General features: G+C 44.6%; 1 protein-coding gene across 1 annotated transcript in view; it reads right to left on the bottom strand.

Moving 5' to 3' along the window:
• The window catches only part of LRMDA (leucine rich melanocyte differentiation associated), a 1,311,384-nt gene that overhangs the window by 164,414 nt on the left and 1,119,841 nt on the right, over nt 1-27,129 (bottom strand). The window contains exon 6 of the mRNA XM_073571197.1: nt 6,620-6,704. Within this exon, the coding sequence (XP_073427298.1) occupies nt 6,620-6,704 (85 nt within the window). The remainder of the gene's footprint in view (nt 1-6,619; nt 6,705-27,129) is intronic.

Raw genomic sequence — 27,129 nt, 5'->3', positions numbered from 1 at the left:
TCGCCCGATGGGACTTGTAGTCCCATCGGACGATGCCTGCACAGACCCCCGAAGCCTGCACAGACCACCGGCAGGCCGGCACAGCCCCCCGGCAGGCCGGCACAGACCACCGGCAGGCCGGCACAGCCCCCCGGAGCCTGCACAGCCCCCCGGCAGGCCGGCACAGCCCCCCGGCAGGCCGGCACAGCCCACCGGAGCCTGCACAGCCCCCCAGCAGGCCGGCACAGCCCCCCGGCAGGCCGGCACAGACCACCGGAGCCTGCACAGACCCCCTGTCAGGCCGGCACAGCCCCCCGAAAGGCCCGTACAGACCCCAGAGAGGCTGTACAAGGGCAGGAAAGGGTTTTTCTTATTCGAATACCGGAAGTCCCATAGACTTGAATGGGACTTCCGGTATCGGAATCGGCGATACCGATACTTTTTTTAAAGATCGGCCGATACCATCCGATACGATACTTTGAAGTATCGGACGGTATCGCTCAACTCTAGTGATAGGTACTCTTTATAGATAAAAAGTGAACATGGGTGAGAAACACATGACCAGGAGTACAACAATTGGGATGCAGAAGCAGCAGTCACATGTGGCCCGTAATGCCCGAGGGGTCCACAATTGTAAATGGCATGTGGTAGTGGTGGAGGGATGGTTATGGTATGTGCACACGTTGCGGATTGCTGTGCGGAATTTTCTGTGCGGAATCTGCCTCTCTTGGCAGAATCCGCAGGTCAAAATTCATGCGTTTTTTATGCGGATTTCCTGCAGATTTCCTGCGGATTTATTGCGGATTTTGCCTGTGTATTTTCACCTGCGGATTCATATACTTGAATGGGTGTAAAAACACTGCGGAATCTGCACAAATAATTGACATGCTGCGGAAAATAAATGCTGCCTTTCCGCAGCATGTGCGCAGCGTTTTTTTTCCCCATAGAATAACATTGTACTGTAAATCACTTGCGGATCTGCAGCAAATCTGCAGTGGCAAATCCACAACGTGTGCACATACCCTTACAGATTTTGTTCTGTGACTCAAGAGCTAAAATGTACGCCTCTGGACATGACTGCTGGATCAGATCTTAGATGTATTGGAAAAATACAAATAGTTGAAGAAGCGTACACATACTGTGAAAAGAGCTGAACAGAAATACAAGAAGGAGTACTGTATTGTTAATGGTGGTATACAAGCAAAAGGGTTTATAGAGAGATAAATTCTAATTTCCACAAAAGTCCAAAAACAAAAATAATCCTTTGATTTTAGGGATGGAGACATGCAGACAAGTATATCCATTCTTCTCATGTACATTTACATAGCTCACCAGGAACCTTTGACAATAATAGACTTGAAGGTGAAATTGCCCCCTCTTGTGCGCCTTTATTTATCATTACCTTATGACCATTCCTCCCTGAAAAGAGACAGGCCAAAGCTGGGCTTGTCAGGTTCTCCAGCAGGAAGGGAATTAAGAGATTCTCCATCTGGATGACCCTTCCTGACTGTCATTGATGAATGTGCTGAGCTTGACATTAGGCAGGAAGCCTTGGCCTGCACACTCTCCCCACACACTGGTTACATTACAATGGGACTTAGAAGTGGGAGAGCAGGGGAGTAAATCATTGAGATCTGGACAGTGAGCTTGTGGAGTTTCTGCTGGGCTTAATATACAGTACTGGGAGTTTTTCTTACTTTGTATTTGAAGATATGAAAGTATTTTTATTCTCACTCTAAAGCTGTGCAAATGTTCTTAACCCTGTGATGTAAAGGAAGTCGCTTGTTGATATAATGAAAAATTATCCTAGCCAAGTATACTATCATTAATCACGTTATTTCATATGCTTTGATGCTACGTTTATCGCTTCACTGATTAAAACGTTTTTCCAGCACCTCTCCCTTCCACATTGAGAAACTTTGAGTCATGGTGATTTGACAGAAGCTTGACAGACGTTGAGCACACCTCAACAGGACAGGTGCACAATACCTCCTCGAATACCTATGAAGAGGCCAAAGGACTCCACATCAGCAGCAGCTTTCACTTCCTCATGTGGAGCGGGGTAACCCTTTTAATTATAAAAAATACCCAATTATCAGGTACCATTTCATAGAATTGCTTGAATATGTCTATATACACAACATGGATAAAGAAGTAGAAACGCTGGCGCTGCTGCCACACCTGTTGTGACTGCCACTCCTTTTCTAAATAAAACGCTGTGATTACTTTTTCGTCATTGAATACAGGACCCACAATCTGGGTACCCATAGTCCCTTGTGGGCCTGTGCCTAGTGTTCTGTGAATTAACACATCTGGTTGGATTGTACCCAATGTTGTGGTTCCATTGACCATCTAGAAATCAGATCTATTGACGAACTGGAATCTGCCGCACACAAACTCAGAATGTCTTAGAAGTGATGTTAACACAAGTTGACATGTTGTTCTGCTGACATGTGCGTTTTTTGAATTTGAGAATGATTTTCATAACAATTTCGTCTCCTCTGCTGGATGTCTTCAACAGTGACAGGTATTTCCAGACATGTTTTTTCACAAATGCCACAGTTACGTATTACTCCACTTCCATACCATACCATTTTAATGCTTTTTGTTAGAATGGGAAGGATTGAAAATTGAGAGAGAGCGAGACATTTACTAACGTTGGCTGTGCCCTACACTGCGGATTTGATGCAATTCCACAGTCCAATAACGCTGCAGATCTGCATCAAAATCCGCAACGTGTGCATATAGCCTTACTCTTGTTTAGCACACAAAAAATATCTGATAATTCAGTGGGGTATTAGCCATTTTCACGCAGACAGCATTGACATTGGGAAGATGCTGAAAAATACATGTGCAAAGAGGACTTAAAAATGGACCGTCATTAATAGTCAAGATATTTGGGAGAACGAAAGCTTGAAGTTATGAAATTCCAGTCAAGTCTGTAGCTCAGCAGGACACCCCTCCCTTTATGCTTGGGATATCACAAAAGGAACAGAGGAATAATAGTATTTTTCTGCAGGTATGATGTTGTATGTTTTCTATACTTAAAAGGATAGAGTTCTGAAACAAAGAGTGAGACCGACACTTTATGGCACAATTACAAAGCAAAGTTTTAAGGCCCATTATACATCGATCACTATAAATTCAGTAGCAAAAACATAGGAAATGTAAATATGAAACAAACTACATTAAAGCGAATTGGTCAGCAGGATTTTACCCCTCCCAAACTATTTATATGTAGCTCTTTCTTAGGGTACCGTTACACTTAGCGATGCACCAGCGATCACGACAACGCTATGGATCGCTGATGCATCGCTAAGTGGTCGCTAGTGAGCTGCCACACAGGTAGATCTCACCAGCGACATAGCAGGGGTCGGGGGTCGTTACTTACCTGTCAGAAAGACAGGCCATTAGTGTTTTTATGGTTTCCAATTAAAGAAATCAAAGGTTTTTTTTTGAGATTATATACATATGACTCCCACATGCTCGATGCCTCGGCATGATCCTCGACTCTGCCCTCTCTTTCAAGCCACAAATCCAAGCCCTTGACTCCTTCTGCTGACTCCAACTCAACAATATTTCATGGATCCATACAATCCTTGACCAAGAAACTGCAAAAACGATTGTGCACGCCCTCATCATTTCCCGCCTTGACTATTGCAACCTCCTACTTTCTTGTCCTCCCCTCTAGCACTCTTGCACCAGTCCAGTCTATCCAAAACTCTGCTGCCCGACTAATCCACCTGTCTCCCTCCCTGTTATTCCCCAGCCTCTCCTCTCTGTCAAGCCCCTCACTGGCTTCCTATTGTCCAGAGGCTCCAGTTCAAAACCCTAACTATGACATACAAAGCCTTCCACAACCTGTCTCTCCCATCTATATGTGACATGGTCTCCCAGTACTGATCTACACGCAACCTTCAATCCTCTCAAGATCTCTTCCCCCCTCTTATAGTCCTCTTTGGTCAGACCTCATCTGGAATATTGTGTCTAGTTTTGGGCACCACATTTTAAAAAAGACATCAACAAACTGGAGCAAGTTCAGAAAAGAGCGACCAGAATGGTGACCGGTCTGCAAACCCTGTCTTATGAGGAAAGGTTGCAGGATTTGGGAATGTTTAGTTTGCAAAAGAGTAGACTGAGAGGAGACTTAATAGCTGTCTACAAATATCTAAAGGGCTGTCACATTGTAGAAGGATCAACTTTATTCTCATTTGCACAAGGAAAGACTAGAAGCAATAGGATGAAACTGAATGGGAGGAGACACAGATTAGATATTAGAAAAAACTTTTTGACAGTTAGAGTGATCAATGAGTGGAACAGGCTGCCACAAGAAGTGGTGAGTTCTCCTTCAATGGAAGTTTTCAAACAGAGGCTGGACAGACATCTGACTGGGATGATTTAGCGAATCCTGCTTTAAGCAGGGGGTTGGACCAGATGGCCCAGGAGGTCCCTTCCAACTCTATGATTCTATGATTCTATCTCTTCTTCCCACAACCGCATAAAAGACATCTCCAATGCTTCCCCCATACTCTCACCTACCATGGAACCCTTCAAAAGGAACCTGAAGACCCACCTCTTCCGACAAGCCTACAACCTACAGTGATCCTTAGTCTACTGAACCGCCGCATGACCAGCTCTAACCTTTCCTAGTGTATCCTCACCCATCACCTGTAGATTGTGAGCCCTCATGGGCAGGGTCCTCTCTCCTTCTGTACCTGCGTGTCTTACACATGTTTATTGTACCTGTCTATATTTCCCCTTTTTCACATGTAAAGTGCCATGGAATAAATGGCGCTATAATAATGAATAATAATAATAATAATAATAAAGTAGAACATTTTATAAAAATAATAAGTAATTACTCCTTGACACACCATATAATTCCAGCCCTGGCATGTCAGTGCTCTTCCATTTTAAAAGTGATAACATCCCATCTGTCCACTGCAGCCAATCATTAGCTTCAGAGGTGATGTTTGCATGCATAGCATGTGACCACTTAGGCCAGTGACAGGCTACAGTGTTTATGTTATGCCCCCTGTCACACATAGCAACACACCAGCGATTCCGACAATGATATGACCTGGTCAAGATCGCTGGTGTGTCACTACATGATCGCTGGTGAGCTGTCAAACAGGCAGATCTGACCAGCGATCAGGACCAGTGAGGACGCAGGTATAAGTGCGCGCGTCAGATGCTGGTATCCAAGGTAAATAGCGGGTAACTAAGCTCCGTGCGTGCTTAGTTACCCACTGTTTACCTTGGATACCAGCTCCCAGTGCGAGCATGCTGGTATCCAGGGTACACAGCGGGTAACTAAGCACGCACGGAGCTTAGTTACCCGCTATTTACCTTGGATACCAGCATCTAGCGCGAGCACGCTGGTATCCAGGGTACACAGCGACTAAGCGACACATGCGCTTAGTTACCCGCTGTTTACCTTGGATACCAGCTCCCAGCGTCTGCTTACAGCACGGAGAGTTCGCTGATCAATGGTCTCCCGCTGCCACATGCAGCGATGCGTGCTGGCCAGGGGGAGACCAACGATAAAAAAAGGCCCAGGACATTCCTGCACGATCAGCGATACCCGGCGGGGGGGCCAGTCACTGATTGGTGTCACACACAGCGAGATCGCTGCCGAGGTCGCTGTTGCGTCACAAAACTTGTGACTCAGCAGCGATCTCGCTAGCGATCTCTTTTAGTGTGACGGGGGCTTAACTTATGGATAGGAATGGCAATAACCATCAGAGTTGTAACTCAGGCGTATCAAGGGACTGAAGACATGACTAATTGTTATTTCTTTATTTGAAACATTTTCTAATTTAGGGTTAATTTTGCTTAATCTCAGAGTTCAACTTTAACCCTGAAGCCTCAAGCAATGAGATGATCAACACGCATTAACATTGAGAAGAAATGTGTTCACATGCTTAGTACTTGTCTAGCCGACAACAGTCCATAAGATCTCTGACACATGGACTTCTCTGATTTTAATACAACTATTGACAAAAAATAGACTGAAGGCAGAAAATCGTCTTCCTTACTTTATCTCTATTTACAAACATGCAAAAAATAAAAAAAATGCAAGGCTCCTGTGTTTGTATTCTGGGGAGCTATATAAACTAAATCAGTGTCTTTCTTTTCAGTTCAGCATAAGATAATCCAAGCTCTTCAGCTTGAGCATTCTTATACTGACAATCATTTATGTCTTCACCTCTTCAGATGAAGCATACTCAGTGATATTTCACATCATGTATCATGCAGCGTAGTTGTGCAATGTGTTGTAGGCCTCAAGAAATAAATCTGGTCTATGAGGTAGGAGCTTAAATGTCAAGCTCGCTCTGCATATGTGACCTAGAAAATGACCTGCGGGTGCTGAGGCCAGTTCTATGGTCCCTACATTTTCAATAAGAACATTAACTCTTGCTTTTTTTCCTCCTTCACTAATCATTGCCCTTTGTTAACTCAATGCTGTGTCTCGGGGCCTTGACAAGGATGTTTTTCCATTATTTGTTTGAAAAACTGCAGAAAAGGATGGGAAACTGCCGAGTCAGCAATGTCGAGGTGTAAGCAAGAGGATGCGCTGTAAGCTTTTTACGGCGTTACAACAAAAATCTATATAAATAATATGACATGTATATGTTACCTCTGTGATTGCTTGGGTCTCTTGATACTGATGGCAAGGGGGTGTAAGGCAAATCAGGAGAGCAGGAGTCTGTGCCACTTGCAATCTGAAGAGAGAAAGACAAAACACTAATTGGTATGCAAAGCCTATTTAATTACACACTGCAGTATCACACTTTTTAGGCTGCCTAAATTGTATAAATGTTCTAAAAATGATCCCTTTTGGGGGGCAGATGCATGCATTGCTGTTATTTATAGACAGGTGGTGAAAACAGAAGCCGTGGCATTTTCACATGGTCGGGTGCAACAATTATCCTTCTTTGGCGAGGATGAAGAGCTTTGTACTTTGCAAAATGAAGAAGGTATGTTTCTTCATGGCCATTCCAAAATCATCTCATTAATTATGGAGACAAAGTAGGTGTACTGTACGGTTTTGAATGTGATGAAAAAATCACCTTTCAACTAGAAGTGAAAAATAATATTCTTTTTTTTTTTTTGGGGGGGGGGGGGATTCGCACCTGGATTGTTAATCACAAAATGATAAGGCTTTTTATCAAGCCGTCCAGAAATGATCCAGTTTTTTCTGGATATAAAACAGTTGCACTTTTATGGTTTGGAAATAAGTTATGGTCATTAAATCTTTTAAAAAATTAGGCCTATTTGACAGCTGTATCTTGAGGATACAAAAACATGAGAGTACATTTCCCAGCATCAGTGTAGTATTGTCTATAAAATACAGTGGGCAACCAGAAGCTATGTGGTTGACGTGACTGTACAGTGGCTGTAACAGGAGCAGCATGGTAGAGAGTTATGGGGCAGGCCATGAGATGCTAGGCTTTGTAGAACCAACAATCGCAGTACTGGTGTATAGATGGCATGATGAGCAGGAAGTAGAAGCCTGGCAAAGTCAAGTTCATTGGCACTGGCAACAGGTTGATAGTTACAGCCAATGGATAGTCAAACAGATGGTATGGCTGATTTAATCATTAGCATCAGTTGACAGTGTATGAAAGTTTGCATTGACAAATATTAGGTTTTCCACTCTTGTAGTAGATAACTTATGTTTGCTTTGATGTGACAAATCCACCAGCCAAACTGAACTCCCTCTCCTACATGACAATGGAGGCTGAACATGTTAGTATGTCCCGCGAATAAATTTGGCCAATTCTTGGTACTCATCCAGTTTGTTTGCTCACAATACCAAAGGATCGGGACTCTGGCTATTTGCTGGAGAAAGGACGTAGGCTAGGCAGAACTAAACTTGGTTGTTCAGGTGGTACAACTCTGCTTGCTGATGTGCATTAGTTTTTGCACCAGCAGATAAACCATCTAGTCCATCATAACATATATATTGTAATTGGTGCTGCTGCCTTGGTTACTTTTAAAATTGTTATTACTGAGAAAAATTGTTTTTTATAATTATTCAATTTCTGACCTTCCCTTTCTGATATCACTAGTGGGGACAATGCTAGACTCCTACATGCTTAGCATTCTGACACTGCCCTGTTGCTCGCTGATTATTACTGAGCTGAGCCAACAACAAAGCGGACACTGTCACTGTGCAGATCGCTCAGTGCACATGTCGCAGGGAGGGACAGAGCAGGGACGAGCACAGCCTCTGAAATGAGCGTCAGTGATGACGCTTCCTTTTAGGGAGGGGCACAGCCTGTGACAATGGCCGCAGCCTCTGCCCCTGCTCTGATGACTTTTTGGTTCAGTATCCCAGCATGCACTAAGATACTGAAACGAAGAGTCATCACACAGGAAATAGGAAAAAAGTAGAATAGCAGCTAGATAGTGTAGGTAGAAAACAGAAAGGAAATTTTATTACATTATGTTAGAAAAATGCTTAGCTCACGGCACTAAATAGAAAGAGAATTAGAATGAAATTTAGTTGGTCTTCAGACCACCCCTTTAGAGAGTTATTCCCAAAATAAAAAGTTATCACCTTCCAAAAGGACTGGTATTCACTTGCAGATCGGTGGGGGTCTAACTACTGGGTCTCGCAACGAACACGAGAATGAGGCTATGAAATGCCCCCTCGGAATGGAGAAGTGGTGGCAAATGTGTGCCATTGCTACAGAAGCTACAGAGAATGTAGTCGTATTCTCCATATTTAATACTTATCCTTACTGTTACCTCCTTTGTTTAATTCACATGTAGATTTTCACCCTCTTCAATTTTACTTGGAGACTTGTAAGAGACCTCTATATTCCAACAATGGAGACTCCACATTATTATTGTTATCAGCTTACCAGAAAATTACAAATAAATGACACCCCCATATGCGGGTGCATACATAATAGACCAGGGTATGCAAAGCAAATATTAAAATGGTCGCTTTACATTATTGTACTGGGTTTTGCTACCCAAGACTGAATAACGTGGTGTTCGTTTCTCCTTCATATAATTTCTTTGCACGGTGTGTGCCTATGTGACCTATATCATTGCTACCATTAGAAAAATGTAACTGTTCTAATTCATATCTGTGGTTATAAGGTGTGCTCCAAAAATTGCACTTTAGTGCGTAAATGCTCTCCTGAAACAACTACACCATTATGAGAAAACTCGTCTGCTTCGGCTTCTATCACTAAAAGTCATCGGTCATTTATTATTAAAATACTGTTTTACTAAGAATCCAGGTGCCAGGATAATAATAAGGCTGAATAATTAGGTCATATTACATAAAAAGAGGACAACAATTTCACTGCAGAACAAAATGGACCACAATCCCTTGGTAAATAAGATTTGATCAAAGAAAATTCAGAGTCTCAGAAAAAAAAGTGTGTTTTGTGCATCAATAAAAACTTTTTCCACATATACTGATGAGTTAAATCATGTACAAGAAGAGAGGAACAATTGCAAGGTCGTTAAAGATGACAGCCTACTGAGAAATATGATGAATGACATATATTCAGAATAGTACAGACCAACCACAGTAATGAGGGCACAGACTTACATAAAACTTCCCAGAATGTATTTAGAGTTTTTACTTTACAATGCACAGTTGCTAGTGAATTCTAAATTTGCAACTGTGCCACCCCGAAGATCGCGCTAAACATTCAACATCCCCCTCCTGTTGTTACTGAATTATTTGCTTCCTGTTACAGACCAACCACCAACAAATACATGAACATAAAGAATCGTTTTTCTCAGCAGCATCTAGAAAGAGCTGACCTAGATCTGCAGTTTACATAAAATAATAAGGGAAAGAAATACACCAAAACTGCATGGACTAGGAAACAAACCAAAACCTACTCCAATTATTGCGATCACAACAGCAATCAATGGGTTATTAGAATACATCTGTTAGACACAACTCATGTTTTAGTAATTATCAAAATGAGCTCCACCTCTTCATAGGTCATGTAATTAAAAGCACCGCTTCAAACTAAAATTAACCATATTAATAATGTAGTTAAAGGTCTAACACGTTAAATTTCTGAGAGTCCTCAGTCCCTCTTGTAGCCACAAGACCGCAAGTAGTAGAAATTGAATTAAGCTGCAGGTTGCACATGCAGCCTGCTGCTTCATATAAAGTCTATGGCCCTGAAGATGCCAAAATAGCCAAGTCCCCTGATATTTAAATTGTTCAAATATCTGTGGTGGAACCTACACCAATCTTACAGTTATTACCAATAAATTGTTAATAACTTGCTTAGACTGGAATAGCCCTTTAAGGGCAAGTTGGAACGTGCTTTCTTTATCTTGTAACCATACAGAGCTTTAGGTGGGATTTTAGCTCCGTACTGTAGATCGGTTGTTTTTAATCGAAGCAGTTGACAAAGCTGTTACTAAACACATCCTATACCTGTAAGATTTGAATTCCAGGCATTTTCCTAATGGCACAATATTTTTTTAGCTATTTTGTACAATTGCTCATCAGGCCAATCATTCTATTATGCTGTCTGTGAAAGGGGTTGCAAAAAGAAAGACATTGGTAGTATATATATTGGATATCTGATCAATAAGACTTCTGCCAACCGCTACCATGGAGTATCAGTGAAGTAAGCAAATACTGTGCTATATTATCTCCAGAAGTCAGCCATTGATTAAAATTAATTGTCCATGAAGCCTTTGAAAAATGATGAGCAAAACAGGTGTTGAAGTAATACATTGCTTTCATTCTTGAAAAAGGCAGAAGATAACAGCAATAGGAACTGCAGCAATTAGATTAGATACTCATGTTAAAGGGAATCTGTCACCACATGTGACCTATCTAAAATATTAATATGGCATTCAGGATATAGACTGCTGAGAACAGTCCTCCCTGTGTGTTTCATATTAGCTGTGTTGTTGCTGAAAAAATTCTCTTTTATCACTTTATATAAGTGACATCTTCCAGGCTCTATGGCAGATGGTGCCTGGAGATAACTCTGCCCCCAGAGCTTATTTTACATGAAGGGGTGTTACCAATGTGATGTGACATGGTTACCAGTGTCACCAGTGTGATGTGACATGGTTACCAGTGTGATGTGAAATGTTTACCTGTGTAACCAGTGTGATGTGACATGATATCCACTGTACCAGTGTGATGTGTAATGGCCGCTCTCTGCTCTCCTGATAACTGACATCTTGCAGGTGTAAGCATGTTGCGGGATGCAGTGACAGACAGAAGGCAGAGCAAGGGTTAACAAATTGAACAGTTTAATTGAACAAGGGGTTAACTCCTCGCAGGGAGACAAATGGTTAAGGAAAAATGTGCAGAACAGTAAGTGCAGAATGAGAAGTCTTTTTTTAGAAAGAACTTATCGTGTCCTTGGTGCTCCTCCATGGCACATGATCCTGCAAGTAGGTGCAGCATCGGCAACGGCTGGAATGATGTCCAAAGGATAATCGTTCACACGGCAGTCCATCTTCTGGCAGCAGCTGTCGGTCTCCGGTACCTTACGCTGAGCCCCTAGTCCATAAGCTGCTATGCCGAAACAGACAAGGCCACAGCCCTTTCCTGAGCGCACTGGGAACGGACAGTATTCAATGGCAGGGAGGGCCATAGGTATGCGTTCGGTACCCGGCCTTCTCTATTTCGCCAGTGCACTGTCCCAACAAACACAGAGCGCTCAGCACCTCTGTCTCTCGCAGTCTCTCTATCGATGACAGGGGTCGACAGAGCACGCTAATTGCCCTGCCATATGCTGCTTGTTCGTGCCACTACTGACTGTTTCCCTGCACGCTTCCCCTTTCGCCACGCCCCCAGCTTCCAGATGACGAGGTTGGACCGGTCCCTTATTCTCTCCCATGGACAACAGGGGAGACAGCCTCAACAGTTCCGGACTCACTGCAGAATAGGCACCCACAGCCCGATCTCCCTCCTTACACTCCCCCTGTCCTTTAGCTCGCCATTCCATGGGCAAGAGTTCATGCAGTAGACAATGACACTCCTCCATCTTTTGGATCATTCGCTGCCAAATAAATTGGTCTTGTTTGTAACAGTTGGGTGGTATTCCAACTGTTGTCCGTTCTGTGCAGCGTAAGTCAGGTTGGATTGTCGAGTCAGGTTGAGTAGTCAAGTCAGGTTGAGTGGGCAAGGATGGTGACGTGTCTGAGTTCATTGAAGCTGCCATCTAGGGAGTTTCAAGCTCCTGTACCTCTTCTGGGTTGAGGAGTGGTGGGTCTCCGGGTCGGAGAATTCTTCACAGTCAAAAGATGTAGAGGGGGCATTTCAGGAATAGTCGGCGTGCTCTCCCTGTTTTTCGGGATCTCACGACAAGCAAGGGCATAGCATGATTCGATGGACTACTCGAGTGGGGGTTCTTTCTCCTTTAGGTCGAACCTCAGAAACAGGACCATCAGATCCGATTTGGAGTTTGACCCGATACAGAGTTTTTTCCCACCAGTACTCCAACTTGCCTCAAGGTTGTTTGTCTCGAACCAGTACTCAGTCTCCTGCCTTGAAAGCTGTCCCTCGCAGGGGCATCATTTCATGGTGTTCAAGCACCCGAAACTTGGTCTGTACCAGTTGATGTAGGATCTGCAAACGATATCGATATTCACGGACCCAGGTGGACACCCCCGTCTGTGGGGATTCAATTCCTCTGGATTCAATTGTAGCTCAGTAATCTCTCACCCTTTTCGACCAAACAGTAGGGTGTATGGCATGTATCCAGTTGTGCTGTGCACCCGGTTGTTGTACACCCAGACTAATTCGGCTACATACTCATGCCAGCGAACTTTCCGGTCTTCTTCCAACGTCCTCAACATCTGAATCAGTGTCCGGTTGAAACGTTCACAGGCTCCATTTCCTTGTGGATGGTAGGGTGTTGTCATGGACTTCGCAATCTGATATAGACAATGCTTGTCATGGTTTGAACAGGGTTCTTGCCCTGCACTCACAGAGTTAAGTGTTCGTGGCCTCTTTCTGGATCTGGGAGGGGTATTTATACTCACTCTTTACCAGGGTTCTCTTTCAGCTATACAGTTCTTCTGGTGTGTCTGACCCCTGGAGAGTGTGTATTCTGCGTTGCTTGTTTGCTTCCCGTGTATGACCCGGTCCGTTCCCTCACTCTGTACTCCGTTTCTCATTTTGGCACTATTGTCTTTTCCGGTTCTGACCTCCTGGCTAGGCTATCGTTACTCCATTACAGTTTGTCCCTATTGTACCGTCTATTGCCTGTTCTGGTTTTCTGATCTATTGCTACGTCCTGACTATCCATCCTGTCTAAGCCTTTGGTACTGTATTGCTATCTCGTGCTTTGACCTGGCTTGATCTGGTTTCTGTCTCTTTGCCCCTTGGTTACATTGTCCAGTAGTTACCTTTCTAGGAGTTTCCCTGCAGCTCCTGGCCCTGTGGCGCTGAGGACACGCGCCCAGCAGTCACATGCTTCAGGTCCTGTGAGCTTGGAGCATACATTGTCACCACTGAGACCCCGCTCCGCAGGTATCTTTGTGCACAGTCTTTGTACTCAGGACATGCGCACTGGCTCAGTGAGCAAGTGCAGTGCGGTGTTCCTGACATTATAGCTGACCATTTCAGTTTTTTTTTTCCTCTGAAGGGAAAAAAAAAGTGTGTCATCCTCATGGATCCCATACAAGCTTTGGCTGATCAGGTCAAGCACCTGACCCAAATGTTCCACAAACTTAATGTGGAACAGCGCACGATGGCCCATACCGAGCAACAGTTGGTGGATACTGTGCAGGGGGCTGTCGCTGCAGAGGCTACTAGTGCTGGGAATAGAGATGTGTCATTGGCATCCCCTCAATCTCCGGTCAAATTGCCAGACCCTTTCTCAGGGGATAAAAGAGAGTTCAGGTCGTTCAGAGAAGGATGCAAGCTTTTTTTTTTTTCTCTGAGGCCCCGCTCCTCCGGGGATGAGTTCCAGAGGGTGGGGGTCATCATTTCCCTACTTCGGGGGGCTCCACAGGCATGGGCTTTCTCTCTCTCTTCCTCTGCTCCTGAACGTATGTCTGTGAATTTGTTCTTTGAGGCTCTGGGGCACATTTATGATGAGCCTGAAAAAGTGCGTCTGGCAGAGGATATGTTGATGAGTGTGACACAGGGGGGGGCACTCTGCTGAATGGTTCTGCTCTGAGTTCAGACGCTGGGCAGCGGAGGTCTCCTGGGATGATGCTGCCCTCCCAGATTTGTTCTGTAGAGGCCTGTCCGAACGTTTGAAAGATGCCCTAGCCCTTCATCCTCCACCGGATTCTTTGGAGGACGCTATGATCCAGGCTGTCCGCATGGACCATAGGCTGCGGGCAAGAGTGGCCATGCTGCAGGAGACCCCTTTATTCTCCAATCTGAGAGACTCTGCATCTAGTCCTGAGCCCATGGAGGTTGGTGCCACGTCATTGGAGGAAAAAGAGAGGAGACGCCATAGAGACAACCAATTGTGCTTTACTGTGGATCCGCTAGACATTGGAGAAGGAACTGTCCTTCTTGCCCTTCTTCAGTGAAGCCGTCAGGAAAACGACTGAGTCTGGGTAACAAACGAGGAGGTTGCCCAGACTCCCAGGTACCCTTTTCCTCACTTACTAAAATTCTGCTTCCGGTGGAACTAGAACTTACAGGCGCTCCGGTTGGGACTACCGCCTTTGTTGACTGTGGCTCTTCTATTAATCTGATCGATGCCAAAGTTGTGACTTTTCATAAGATAGGGACAGTCAGGTTAAAGATCTTGTTAAAATTGTGGCAATTGATTCTTCTCCTATAACCCAGGAGGGAACTTGTTTCATGACTGATACCTTTTCGCTGAAAGTGGGTTCCACTCACATGGAAAAATTAAGGTGTTTTGTTCTAAATAATCTGCCGGCTGAACTGGTACTGGGTATGCCTTGGCTTCAACGTCACAATCCTACTATTGACTGGGTCACGGGGGAAATCATTCAGTGGGGTTGTATGGCTAACGGTCTATGTTGGAACTTGACAACTCTTGTCACCCCAGTAAAATCTGTGTCAGTGTCGTCTTTTGATCTGGAAGGTATTCCGGAGTACCTGAAAGATTTTGAAGATGTATTTTCTGAAAGTGAGGCTGAGGCGCTACCACCACATAGACCCTTTGATTGTGCCATTAATCTAGTCCATGGAGCCAAGTTACCCAAGGCTCGCCTGTTCAATTTGTCCGGGCCCGAACGTCTAGCCATGAAGGAGTACATTACCGAGAGTCTCCGCAAAGGGCATATTAGGCCTTCTGTTTCACCTGTGGCAGCGGGCTTCTTTTTTGTTAAGAAAAAAGATGGTGGTTTGCGGCCGTGCCGCGACTTTCGGGAATTAAACAAAATTACTGTGAAAAATACATACCCTCTCCCCCTAATTCCTGATCTATGTAACCAACTCACAGGGGCCAAGTGGTTCACTAAACTGGATTTACGTGGGGCATACAACCTTATAAGAGTCTGGGAAGGGGACGAATGGAAAACAGCATTCCTGACGACTGAAGGGCTGTTCGAAAACTTGGTTATACCCTTTGGTCTCACCAATGCTCCTGCTGTTTTTCAGAATTTTATTAATGTAATTTTCTCTGATTTAATTGGTCATTTTGTGGTCATCTATTTGGATGACATTCTGGTGTACTCGGTGGACAGTCACTCTCACTTGCCCCATTTGCGGATGGTTCTCCTGAGACTGAGGGAGAATCTTTTGTATGCCAAGTTGGAAAAATGCTCATTTTTCATGCAAGAAGTATCCTTTCCGGGGTTGATTGTGTCAGCGGAGGGGTTCCGCATGGATCCTAAGAAGGTCCAGGCTGTTACAGATTGGGTGCAGCCTCATGAATTGAAAGGGTTGCAGCGATTTTTAGGCTTTGCTAACTTTTATAGGAAATTTATTAAGGGCTTCTCGCAGGTGGTAAAGCCTCTAACGGACCTCACTCTCAAGGGAGCTGATGTAAAAAATTGGTCTGTAGCTGCAAAAAATTCTTTCATGACATTAAAAAAGTGCTTTTCCTCAGCCCCTGTACTGGTACAACCCGACCCGTCAAGACCTTTTATCGTGGAGGTTGACGCCTCGGAAGTAGGGGTGGAGGCAGTTTTGTCTCAGGGCCCTCCTACCCTTACGAATCTGAGGCCTTACGCCTTCTTCTCTAAAAAAATTTCCTCTGCCGAGAGAAATTACAATGTCGGCAATAGAGAGTTGTTGGCGGTAAAGTTGGCTTTTGAAGAATGGAGGCATTTCCTGGAGGGGGCTATTCATCCCATTACAGTCATCACTGATCACAATAATTTGGCCTATATCGAGTCTGCCAAGAGATTCACCCCCAGACAGCCTCGGTGGGCGCTATTTTTTTCTCGATTTCAGTTTACCATCACATTCCGCCCGCGATCTAAAAACATCAAGGCTGATGCCTTATCCCGAAGCTTTGATTTGGTGTCCCCTCCAGAACCTCCCTCCTCCATTCTTCAGCCAGGAGTAGTGGTGGCCGAAATCTCATCTGAGTTACAGAGAGAGATTTTGGAGGCCCAGGCTCGGGTTCCGGGTGGTAAACCCCGGGTAAATTGTTTGTACCGGAACATTTCCATCTCGGACTTATGCAGGAATTTCATGATTCTATGTTGAGTGCTCACCCTGGGATTGCAGCTACCCAGGGGGCAATTGCGAGGGGTTTGTGGTGGCCCTCTATGGTAACAGATATTAAAAAGTTTGTGACTGCATATGGGGTGTGCGCTCGTTCTAAAAGTTCTCAGGTCCGGCAGGCCGGGGAGTTGGTGCCTTTGCCAATTCCGGATAGACCATGGACACATTTGTCCTTGGATTTTATCACAAATCTTCCTCCTTCCAGGGGCAACTCGGTGATATGGGTGGTGGTGGATAGGTTTTCAAAACAAGCTCACTTTGTACCTCTCCCCGCGTTACCGTCTGCTGAAACCCTGGCCCGTTTATTTATGCAGCATATTATTCAGTTGGCTGGAGTGCCTATGAATGTGGTGTCAGACAGAGGGGTACAGTTTGTAGCCAGGTTCTGGAGGGCTTTTTGCAAAAAGCTGGGGATTTCATTGTCCTTCTCCTCTGCCTACCACCCAGAGTCTAATGGACAGATGGAGCGCACAAACCAATCATTGGAGCAGATTCTGAGATGCTTGGCCTCTTCCAGGCAGGAGGACTGGTGTGAGGTATTGCCCATGGCAGAGTTTGCATTCAACGGTCATGTGAGTCAATCTACTGGGAAGTCTCCATTTCAGATCAACTATGGGTTTAACCCACATTTTGGAGAGTTTTCCCGCATGGATTCAGGTTGTCCTGTAGCTGAGGGTGCGACACAACGTCTTAGAATTATTTGGACGGAGGTTCAGAGGAATATTTCCAAGGCCCAGGAAAACTATAAGCGGTTTGCTGACAGGAGGAGGGGGTCAGGTCCAGCATTTGCAGTAGGGGAGAAGGTATGGCTATCCACCCGCAATATCAAGCTTAAGATACCATCTATAAAGCTGGGCCCCAAGTTTATTGGCCCATACAAAGCTGTGGAGGTTGTTAACCCAGTAGCCTACCGACTGCAGCTGCCCACCTCCTTTAAAATTTCTGATGTCTTCCACAGGTCCCTGTTAAAGCCTGTGGGGACGGTGAGAGAGGATCCCTAATCAAATGATCCACCAGTGCTGGTAGAGGGGCAGCTGGAGTATGAAGTAGGGCGCATTGTTGACTCCCGGTGGGTGTGTCGGAGACTCCAGTATCTGATACACTGGAAGGGGTACTCTCTGGAGGATTGGTCATGGGTTCCGGCCAGTTCGGTGCATGCCGATCGTCTGGTGCGGGCTTTCCATGCCAGATACCCAGACAAGCCTGGAGGTCCAGTGGCCCCCCGTTAAGAGGGGGGTACTGTCATGGTTTGAACAGGGTTCTTGCCCTGCACTCACAGGGTAAAGTATTTGTGGCCTCTTTCTGGATCTGGGAGGGGTATTTATACTCACTCTTTACCAGGGTTCTCTGTCAGCTATACTGTTCTTCTGGTGTGTCTGACCCTTGCTGTGTGTGTATTCTGTGTTGCTTGTTTGCTTCCCGTGTATGACCCGGTCCGTTCCCTCACTCTGTACTCTGTTTCTCGTTTTGGCACTATTGTCTTTTCCGGTTCTGACCTCCTGGCTTGGCTATCTTTACTCCGTTACAGTTTGTCCCTATTGTACCGTCTATTGCCTGTTCTGGTTTTCTGATCTATTGCTACGTCCTGACTATCCATTCTGTCTAACCCTTTAGTACTGTATTGCTATCTCGTGCTTTGACCCGGCTTGATCTGGTTTCTGTCTCTGTCTATGCCCCTTGGTTACATTGTCCAGTAGTTACCTTTCTAGGAGTTTCCCTGCAGCTCCTGGCTCTGTGGCGCTGAGGACACGCCCCCAGCAGTCACATGCTTCAGGTCCTGTGAGCTTGGAGCATGCATTGTCACCACTGAGACCCCGCTCCGCAGGTATCTTTGTGCACAGTCTTTGTACTCAGGACACGCGCACTGGCTCAGTGAGCAAGTGCAGTGCGGTGTTCCTGACAATGCTATTCTTCCATCACTTGCCATTGAAAACAGGCACCCTGGTCAGAATGAATTCTCTTCGTACAACCGTACCCCCGGATGAAGTCTCGGCAAATGGCCTGTGCCGCTGACTCGGCAGTCTGATCTTGGGTCGGAGTCACCACAACAAAGTTGGTAAAATAATCAGTCATCACCAGACAATGTTCATATCCAAGGTGAGCTGGGCCCATGGTCAAGTAGTCAATCGTTAACACCTCTAGGGGAGCAGAAGTCACGATATTCTGCGCAGATGCCCTCTGTTCTGGAGGCTTAGCTAGTTCACAGTTCCTGCATCGCTGACAAGCCTCATCTACTACAGCCACTGGAACATCTTCTCCGAGCCAAAGTGACCCCCTCGCTTATGAGTTTCTATGGCCACCTCACTGAGCAATTTTTCAGGAAGTACCACTTGCCAGGTAACCCCTAATTCTCGTACCAGCTGCACTTTCTGATGCCGAAAACGGTCTTCCAATTGGAGCCTCTCCCACTGCCTCAGAATCTGCAGCATTCCTTGGCACAGAGCATCTCTCTCACTTTGGCTGGGGAGTTGTTTCAAAACCATCCACTGCCTCAGCTGGGCGAGTTCTCTATTCTCTTGCTGAAGCCTCACCCAATCATCATGAGGCCGTCCCAGCATGTGTTCTCCTGACGCCTCTCCAATTTGTCCCTGCATCACTGCCTGCATCCTGTCATGGTTCCAAAACCCCTGGATCTCTTTGGCTTCCAATTCATCATTCTGATCGGGTCTGGGTCGTTCGTGGGTCACTCTGGACAGGGAAATGGCATGTGTTTTCAGCTCCTTTACGATATGCAATCTTTTATCAGTGTTTTGCTATACAACCTACCCATCTCTGCTCTAAGGCCCCTAGTTTCGCATTTTCTAGGTGGGCCAGAGTGTTGTCAGTGCGCACCAAGACTTCGGACCCAGACGGGTATTCGGTGAACTTCTTGGTCATCGACCACAATAGCGCCAGCCATACCAGATTGAAAGAACTGTAATTATCCAGGTTCCGCTCTGAGTCATGGGACTCAGGGACCAGCTAGCATAGGCACTTACTCGCTCTTTCCCATCCTGCATCTGTGACAATACGGCCCCTAGTCCCTGTAGGCTTCCATCAGTGTGAAGAATGAAAGGTTGAGAAAAGTCTGCATAGGCCAGTATGGGTGCTTCAGTCAAAGCCATCTTCAGGGTTCAGAACGCTTCTTCTTGGTCAGCTCCCCACTGAATGGTCCAATTCTTTGCACCTAATGGTACTCCCTTTATCATCTCTAGCAGTGGGCTGACAATACGAGTGAAATTTTTCACAAACCATCGATAATATCCGGTAAGCCCCAGAAATGCCCGCACATCCTTCACTGTCTTCGGAGTAGGCCAGTCTTGTACTGCCGCTATGTTCTCACATGCCGGTCTCACTCCTTTAGCAGATACAACATGTCCTAGATATTCAATTTGCTTGTAGAAAAGATGGCACTTCCGGGGTTTCACTTTCAGGCTGTGCTTCTGCAGCTGACTCAACACCTGCTCCAGCCTTTGGAGATGCTCCTCAAAAGGTGGCTGCATAGACGATGATGTCATCCAAATAAATGAGGGTAGCTTCAAAGTTCAAGTCTCCCAGACATCTCTCCATCAATCGTTAAAAGGGTGCAGGTGCTTTGGTAAAGCCAAAGAACATCCTGTTGAATTCAAACAGTCCCATAGGCAGTATGAATGCTGTCTTCACCCGGTCATGCTCAGCCATGGGCACTTGCCAATATCCACTGGCCAGTTCTAACAATGAGAAGTACTTTGCTTTTCCCAGGTCAGACAACGACTCCTCAATTCTCGGTAATGGGTAAGAGTCTCGCACGGTGCAGGCATTTAATTTCCGGTAGTCAAAACAGAAGCGCAGAGTCCCATCTTTTTTCCATACTAAGACAATGAGAGCAGCCCATGGATTTGGCTATCTCGGATGACTCCACTCTGCAGCATATGCATCAACATCACTTTCACCTCTTGATATATTTGCGGTGGGATTTGTCAATATCGCTCCTGAATGGGTGCAGTGCTTCCCGTGGGAATCTCATGGATGATGGCTGTGGTGCACCCGAAATCATCGTCATGATGAGCAAAAACATCCTGATAGCACTCCAGCACCGCTTCCACTTGTACCTGTTGCGGTAAGAGTTCCACTCGCTCAGCCCACATCTGCTCCAGCACCCTTCCTTTAGATTGTTAGGTGGTGGCTCTCAGGACACGGTAATGGGCACTGTCCAGGGATCTTATTGTTTTACTGCCAACTGAATGGCCTCTGGTTGCATCAGTTCTTGTGGCATACCCATTATCTGTGCCACTTCACTTCTGGGCAGGAGCATGAGATTGTCCTCTCCTAGGTTGACACACTGCCCAGTACACTACCATCATGAATGGTGGCTAAAGTCCGTGCAATGAGGAGCCCTGGAAGTAGTTGATCCATTACAGCTGGCTCTATCTGGACTTCTACCCCTTCAAGAGGCATGCAGGCTCATACAGGCAGAGTGAGAACAGTCTAACCTGGTGGTAAAATTAGTTTGGCAGTGACCGGGACTATCACCTACCCCAAGACTTTTCCTTCACTTGACGTTTCTTGGGTCTGGGCTGTATCAAATGTTGGAACACTTTCCTTTAGGGAGTGTGAGGGCTCCATCGGTTGAGAAAAGCGTCTGGTGGCTCACTGACTAGGATGGTTCCGAGTTACTAAAGCACATTCATCCCTAACGTCACTGTTGGGCCATTTCCAGGGTCTTCTGCAAGCAACAGTACTCCTTTTTGGCCCACATCTTTGCCGCACACAGTAATTTGCATCCAGACCACCCCTGCGACCGGGATGGGCAATTGGTTGGCCATTGTCAACTTGATCACTGGGCCCCATTCAGGCCTCATCGCCCCAGAAAAGTGACGTCTGAAATAAGTTTCTGACATGGTATTCACTTGAGAACTGGTATAAACTAGACAACGGACGGCCCGGCCATCCATTTCAGCCCAAATGAGGGGGCACAGGGAAACTAAACTTGCGGGAAATCCTTCTTTCCTTCTTGGTAGATCAGGCACCGGGCGGCAGCCCCCAGCTACGGAGTCTACTAGTTTAATGGCCGACGGGTCGTTTTGCATCCTTGGGCATAATGTCCAGTGTCCCAGCAGGTAAAACAAATCGGAGGTCTCTCTGCTCGGGATTTCCCGCCTTTCCAGATGGGGCTCGGGGTTAGTTCTGTCTCTGAAAGAAGTCTGCACCTTTAAGGATTTTCTTCTCAAGCCGGCCCATTCTTCTCGCATGTCATGGATTTCTTTCCGAATTTCTCCAACCCAGCCTGGTTCAGCTGCAGGCGGAACAGGTACCTCCACACTCCGGACCTGGTAGGTAAGTGTAATGGTTTGCTTTTTTTAAAAGTTTCTGATGGGGCCATGCATACCAGGATGGGGATGGGGTACGAGGTATTTATAAGGATAGTAGCCATGCATAGCAGGAGTGGAGTTGGGGGGAAATCATACCAAGATAATATTTTCAAAGAGAAATGAAAATTCATTGCCCTCCACACCCATGGGCTTGGAATGCAGTGAATATTCATTTCTCTTTAGCCGCTGGCTCCAGTCTCCTGTGAGCCGCTGCTCCGCCAGTGCCGCTGCCCCACCTCCCCACCACAGCCAGAGCCAGTACATCCGGACTATAAGACACATTTCCCACTTTCTCCACATTTTTGGAGGAAAAAAGTGTATCTTACAGACAGAAAAATACAGTAAGCAACATTGTAATATATTTAATCAGAGAAATCTTTCTTCATCAGGACTGATCATTCATTTTCAAAATTCTCAATTTACAAGTAAAATCTGTATTTAGTGAAGACTTTCCAATTACTCAGATAAGAGATGGTAGCTGGTACTGATAAGATTCTGTGTATACAGGATGGGTAGGAGGAGGGAAAAGTTCTCAATTTACCTCCTGCTTCACTACCACTACATAGAAACTTATTGGTAGTAACTGCCCTCTCCTTTCTCAGTAATGTAGCAGTCTGTCTTCACTGAATACAGATTGTACTCAAAAATTGAAAACACTGTTCTACAGCCAAATTGGTTCAGACACTAAAACAGTTCAACTTCACAAATTTTGTGGTGCTAAAAATGAATATGATGCTTAAATTTGCTGATTTGCTCTAAATTCTCAAGATGTAGAGGAGGTTGTAATTACTTTTGACACCTTTCATGCAGGCTTATAGAAAAAAATAGCATCTTTATTATTTCATCATCATCATTGCGATGTTAGTAGCTAGTCTATTACGTAATCTATTCAGTCAATTGAAACATCAGTATTCTATCATCTTAGGCCAACTCAGCTCCGATGTCATAATGCTAACTACTGCTACATCATCTACTTTTATAAATGCTCTCTATGTAAGGTATACAGGTTTAGTATTTCTTAGCTTAGTTTCTTAGCATATTAACATGTTTTTATGTTTTTTTCAGATATGCCTTATTTCTTGGATTAACTAAGCGGATAGTTTTTGCTATATATGCAGAGAAGCCACTTTTTCATCACCAAGGTAAAACTTGACTACCATAAGGAAAGCCTACAACCTTTATTGGCTGCAGAATAGGATATCAGTACAAGAGTTGGGCCCCACATACATGCTGCAATAGATGTGCATCACATCTTACCCAGAGGTTGCATGGGAAGAGGCAATCTATGTCTGTTGCAGTCCCAGTGACCTGGAGAGAGCCAACCGATCACATTATCAATTGCTATTTCTGCCTGGTGTCCCCCTTAGAAAAGGAGTTTCAAGGAAGAAGTTGCCCATACAATATCCAAACATCCTGTCTGCAATTCCACATACAGACAGAAGAATTACCAGTCCCAAAAGCACCAGAAACATTTTTAGTTGAGTCAAGTGAGAAAGAAGAGGGCGCTTGGTGTCATGAAACATCTCACAATCCAAACTTTCTGTCACCACACCTTATAATAAGAACATACAGACATAAATAGGGAACAAACACCAACGGGAGCAAAGAGAGATAACTGATTAATGAAATCAATGAGCACCTCCAGCTACTAGTGATCAGGATCCCTGACTACCCTAAATGACACCACTGCTGTACTTTGTGTTCTTGAACATTTCACATGGATGGACGACTATTGATTCATTACGTGCGACGTGGTGAACCTTTACTCGACCATCCCCCACCATCTAGCTGTTTCAGCCATCAGACACCATTTGGACAGGTATAGCAATTATTCTGCTAACTTAAAAGAATTTATCATTGTAGCACTTCAGTATTTGTTATGTCACAATTTTTTTATGTTTGATTCTAAATTCTTTCTTCAGATTCGGAGCGCCCCAATGGGCTCGAGATTCTCTCCGTCTTTAGCTATACTTTACATGTCTTTGTGGAAGAAAGTTTCATTTTTTCAAGCAACAATCCGTTTTTTTCATGATATAAAATGGTTTGGCAGATATGTGGACTACCTGATTATAGTTTGGCAAGTTGACCCACTCAAAATTGACAATTTTGCAGCTTACATAAATTCAAATAACCTCAACCTTAAATCAGTATGCCCTGTAAAGAAATTCCTTTCCTTGACATTCTTCTGTCTGGAAATGTACACACTATTACACACTAAAAAAGTGGATACATCAGTCTTTTAGGAAGAAAATTAGTGGCAACACCCTCCTACATCGATCCAGTTAACATTTAAGCCACACCATGCATTCTATACCTTATGGTGAACTCTTTTGTGCCAAATGCATCTGTTCCACTAATGATGCATTCATTAAAGGTGTAGTTGTTAGCAAACGCTTGATAGAATAGCGTTATAACAACCTTGAGGTAAAAAAAAATCTTTTAAAACTTAATTAAATGAACCCATACCCCCTTTGACAACAAGACTAATTTTTCTGCCACTAAAAATAGCCAAACCTCTATTATGTTCTCTACTCCTTACAGCCCTCAGTTTAAACAAATAAAACATCATTTGCAAATACTTACCTGCTGTAAATCAGGACGACACACTGCGCAATATAATCGATGGTGGATATAGATGCGTTACCAGGCGAGGTGTTACCCTTGGAAACATGTTGTTACCCAGTCTCAATTGAGGTTCCGATTCCATCTCAAATTGGTTGAAAGTCAAAGGATTCCACAAATGTGGCGGCACCAGGTGCAATGTATATCCCTTTGCGATGGATCACAAAAAACTTTTCCAATATCCTCCACAGATAACCATCAGATATCTACTTTTATTAATTGTGATTCCAAATACGTGGTGTACTGTATTCAGTGCACCTCATGTCAAGTCAAATATATTGGCTGCACGATCATTAAATTCAAAAAGAGGGTCGCTGAACATATCGCCAACATTAATGCCAACAACAGTTCCTACTCTGGGGCAGCTAAACATTTTGCATCCATCCACAAAGGTGACCTCACTCATTTTACATGCTTCACCAATCACCATAGAAAAAGTTACCTGTCCCAGACGAGGTGGTGACTGGCATTAGCATTTATAGATGAGGGAGGTTTTTTGGATATTGCGCCTAGATACGAAATTCTCTAGGGGAATGAATTATAAAAATGATTTGTTCTATATTTATTGAATCCATTAATTATCCTACTTTTCATTTCTCACTTGATTTGTGTTACAGCTGTTGCATTTCATTAATCAATTATCTCTCTTAGTTCCCATTGGTCTTTGTTCACTATTTACAGTATGTCTGCTTGACTTAGGGCGCACTGCTGCGCCAGAAACGTGTCAGTTTGTTTTTATTGTTTTATATTTTAGGTATGTTCAAATAAACTTTTTTAATTTTATCTTGTTGGTGTGCCGGAAACATCCTTCTTTTCAACTTCGTTTGCTTGGATTTCTACCTGTCATCACTCATGTGGAGACTTCCTATCCTGCTCTCCTGAACCACACCTTATAACACAAAATTAACTGAATTATCTCGTTAGATATTTGGATCTGCCCAAGAGTAAAGCCCCCATCTCACATAGAAAGATCGCTAGCGAGATCGCTGAAGTGTCACCGATTTTGTGACGCAACAGCTACCTCGCCAGCAATCTCGCTACATGTGACTCGCAGCGGTGACCAACCCCCCCCGCTGGATATCGCTGATCATGCTCGAATGTCCTGGGCCATTTTTTCATCGTCGGTGTCCCGCTGGCCAGCGCGCATCGCTGTGTTTGACCCGATGAGCAACCTCGTTGGCGACGCAAAACTCAGGGACGCAGGCTGGAATCGTTCAGAAAAGCTGCTGTGTGACAAGGTACCAATGACCACCGAGGATTGCTGGATGGTTGCTGTGTCGCTGAAGAGATCTGCCTTTTTGACAGTTTACCAGCAACCATTTAGCGACGCACCAGCGATCCTTACCAGGTTGTATCGTAGTCGGGATCGCTGGTGCATCGCTAAGTGAAACAAGACCATAAGGCTGGGCTCTTAAGTTACAAGCTGCAGCAGTAGAATCTACTAGCGGGTGATGTTCATATTTCTTTGTTTTGCAACCGTGATAAAGATCTTGTCCAGTACTTCCTCTTGGAGGGCAATCTTGTGACATGAAGCAACATCAACATTTTAATGGAAGCTCAGACAATATTAGTGGTAACTAATTTTTTGGTATACTCAAGAGCAGATAGCTATGAAGAGTTAGAGAAAAATTTCCTAAAAAAAAAAACAAGATCTTGGCTGCAACATGTTCTTAAAGACTCAATTATTATATTTTGAATGAAAAGATCCAGAACAAAAATAGGTATAACACAAAAAAAAGGCTCCAAGGCCTCTAATAAATCTGTCAAGAACAATGGGTATGCTCCAAAACATAAATGCATACAAAGAAAAAGAATACAAAAACCTGTTTATAATTTCCAAAAAAATCCTTTATTATTAAATTAATTAAATTATCAAAGCATCATGTTTAAATAATTTAAGAAAGTTATATGGACAAAAAGAAAAAATGAAGGCCACGAACATTACAAAGTCTGAGGCAAACACCAATCATACATGGACCGGGAAATTAGACCTCCAATGAACACCATGTCGTGACAATGTGTTTCATTATTATCACTCTACTAACACGTGAGGTCAAGCTTTTAACAACTGTAGCAAAACAATTAAAGTAGACTGCCACTACTACTACAGACACATCATAAATAATCAGTAAACATCACAGTGCCATCAGGAATGGTCTTACCCACATAGGATAGCTTCCTGAGGAAGCCCACATGAAACGCGCGTTGGGGCTGCGTGGTCTGACGGCACACTAGGACCTATATGGAGGTCTAATTCACTGCTTCGAATAATCCATTAAAATGACCAGGCGCTGATAATGCCATTATCAGCAATACTATCACATTTCTATGCCTCCTAGAAAAAAAAACTTCAGGCACTGAATGATGAAGTGGTGGCACAAGAGGAATAGGAGGAGGAACAGGGCCCATTCACACCATTATCAGGCCAGTTATCAACACTTGGCTTGGAGCATGGGTTCCTGTACTAACAGCGTCCAGGTACACAACTCTCCAGCCAGGGGACAGTTTTGGAAGATGAGGAGGAGAATGAGGAACAATTATATTCACAGCAGGGTGGCATTAAAAGCAGCT

This window comes from Dendrobates tinctorius, unplaced genomic scaffold (assembly GCF_039654945.1).
Source record: "Dendrobates tinctorius isolate UK_male_01 unplaced genomic scaffold, ASM3965494v1 ptg000028l, whole genome shotgun sequence".
Lineage (NCBI taxonomy): Eukaryota > Metazoa > Chordata > Amphibia > Anura > Dendrobatidae > Dendrobates > Dendrobates tinctorius.
Note: the sequence above shows the minus strand (reverse complement) of the source record. Positions and strands in the feature narration are given on the sequence as shown.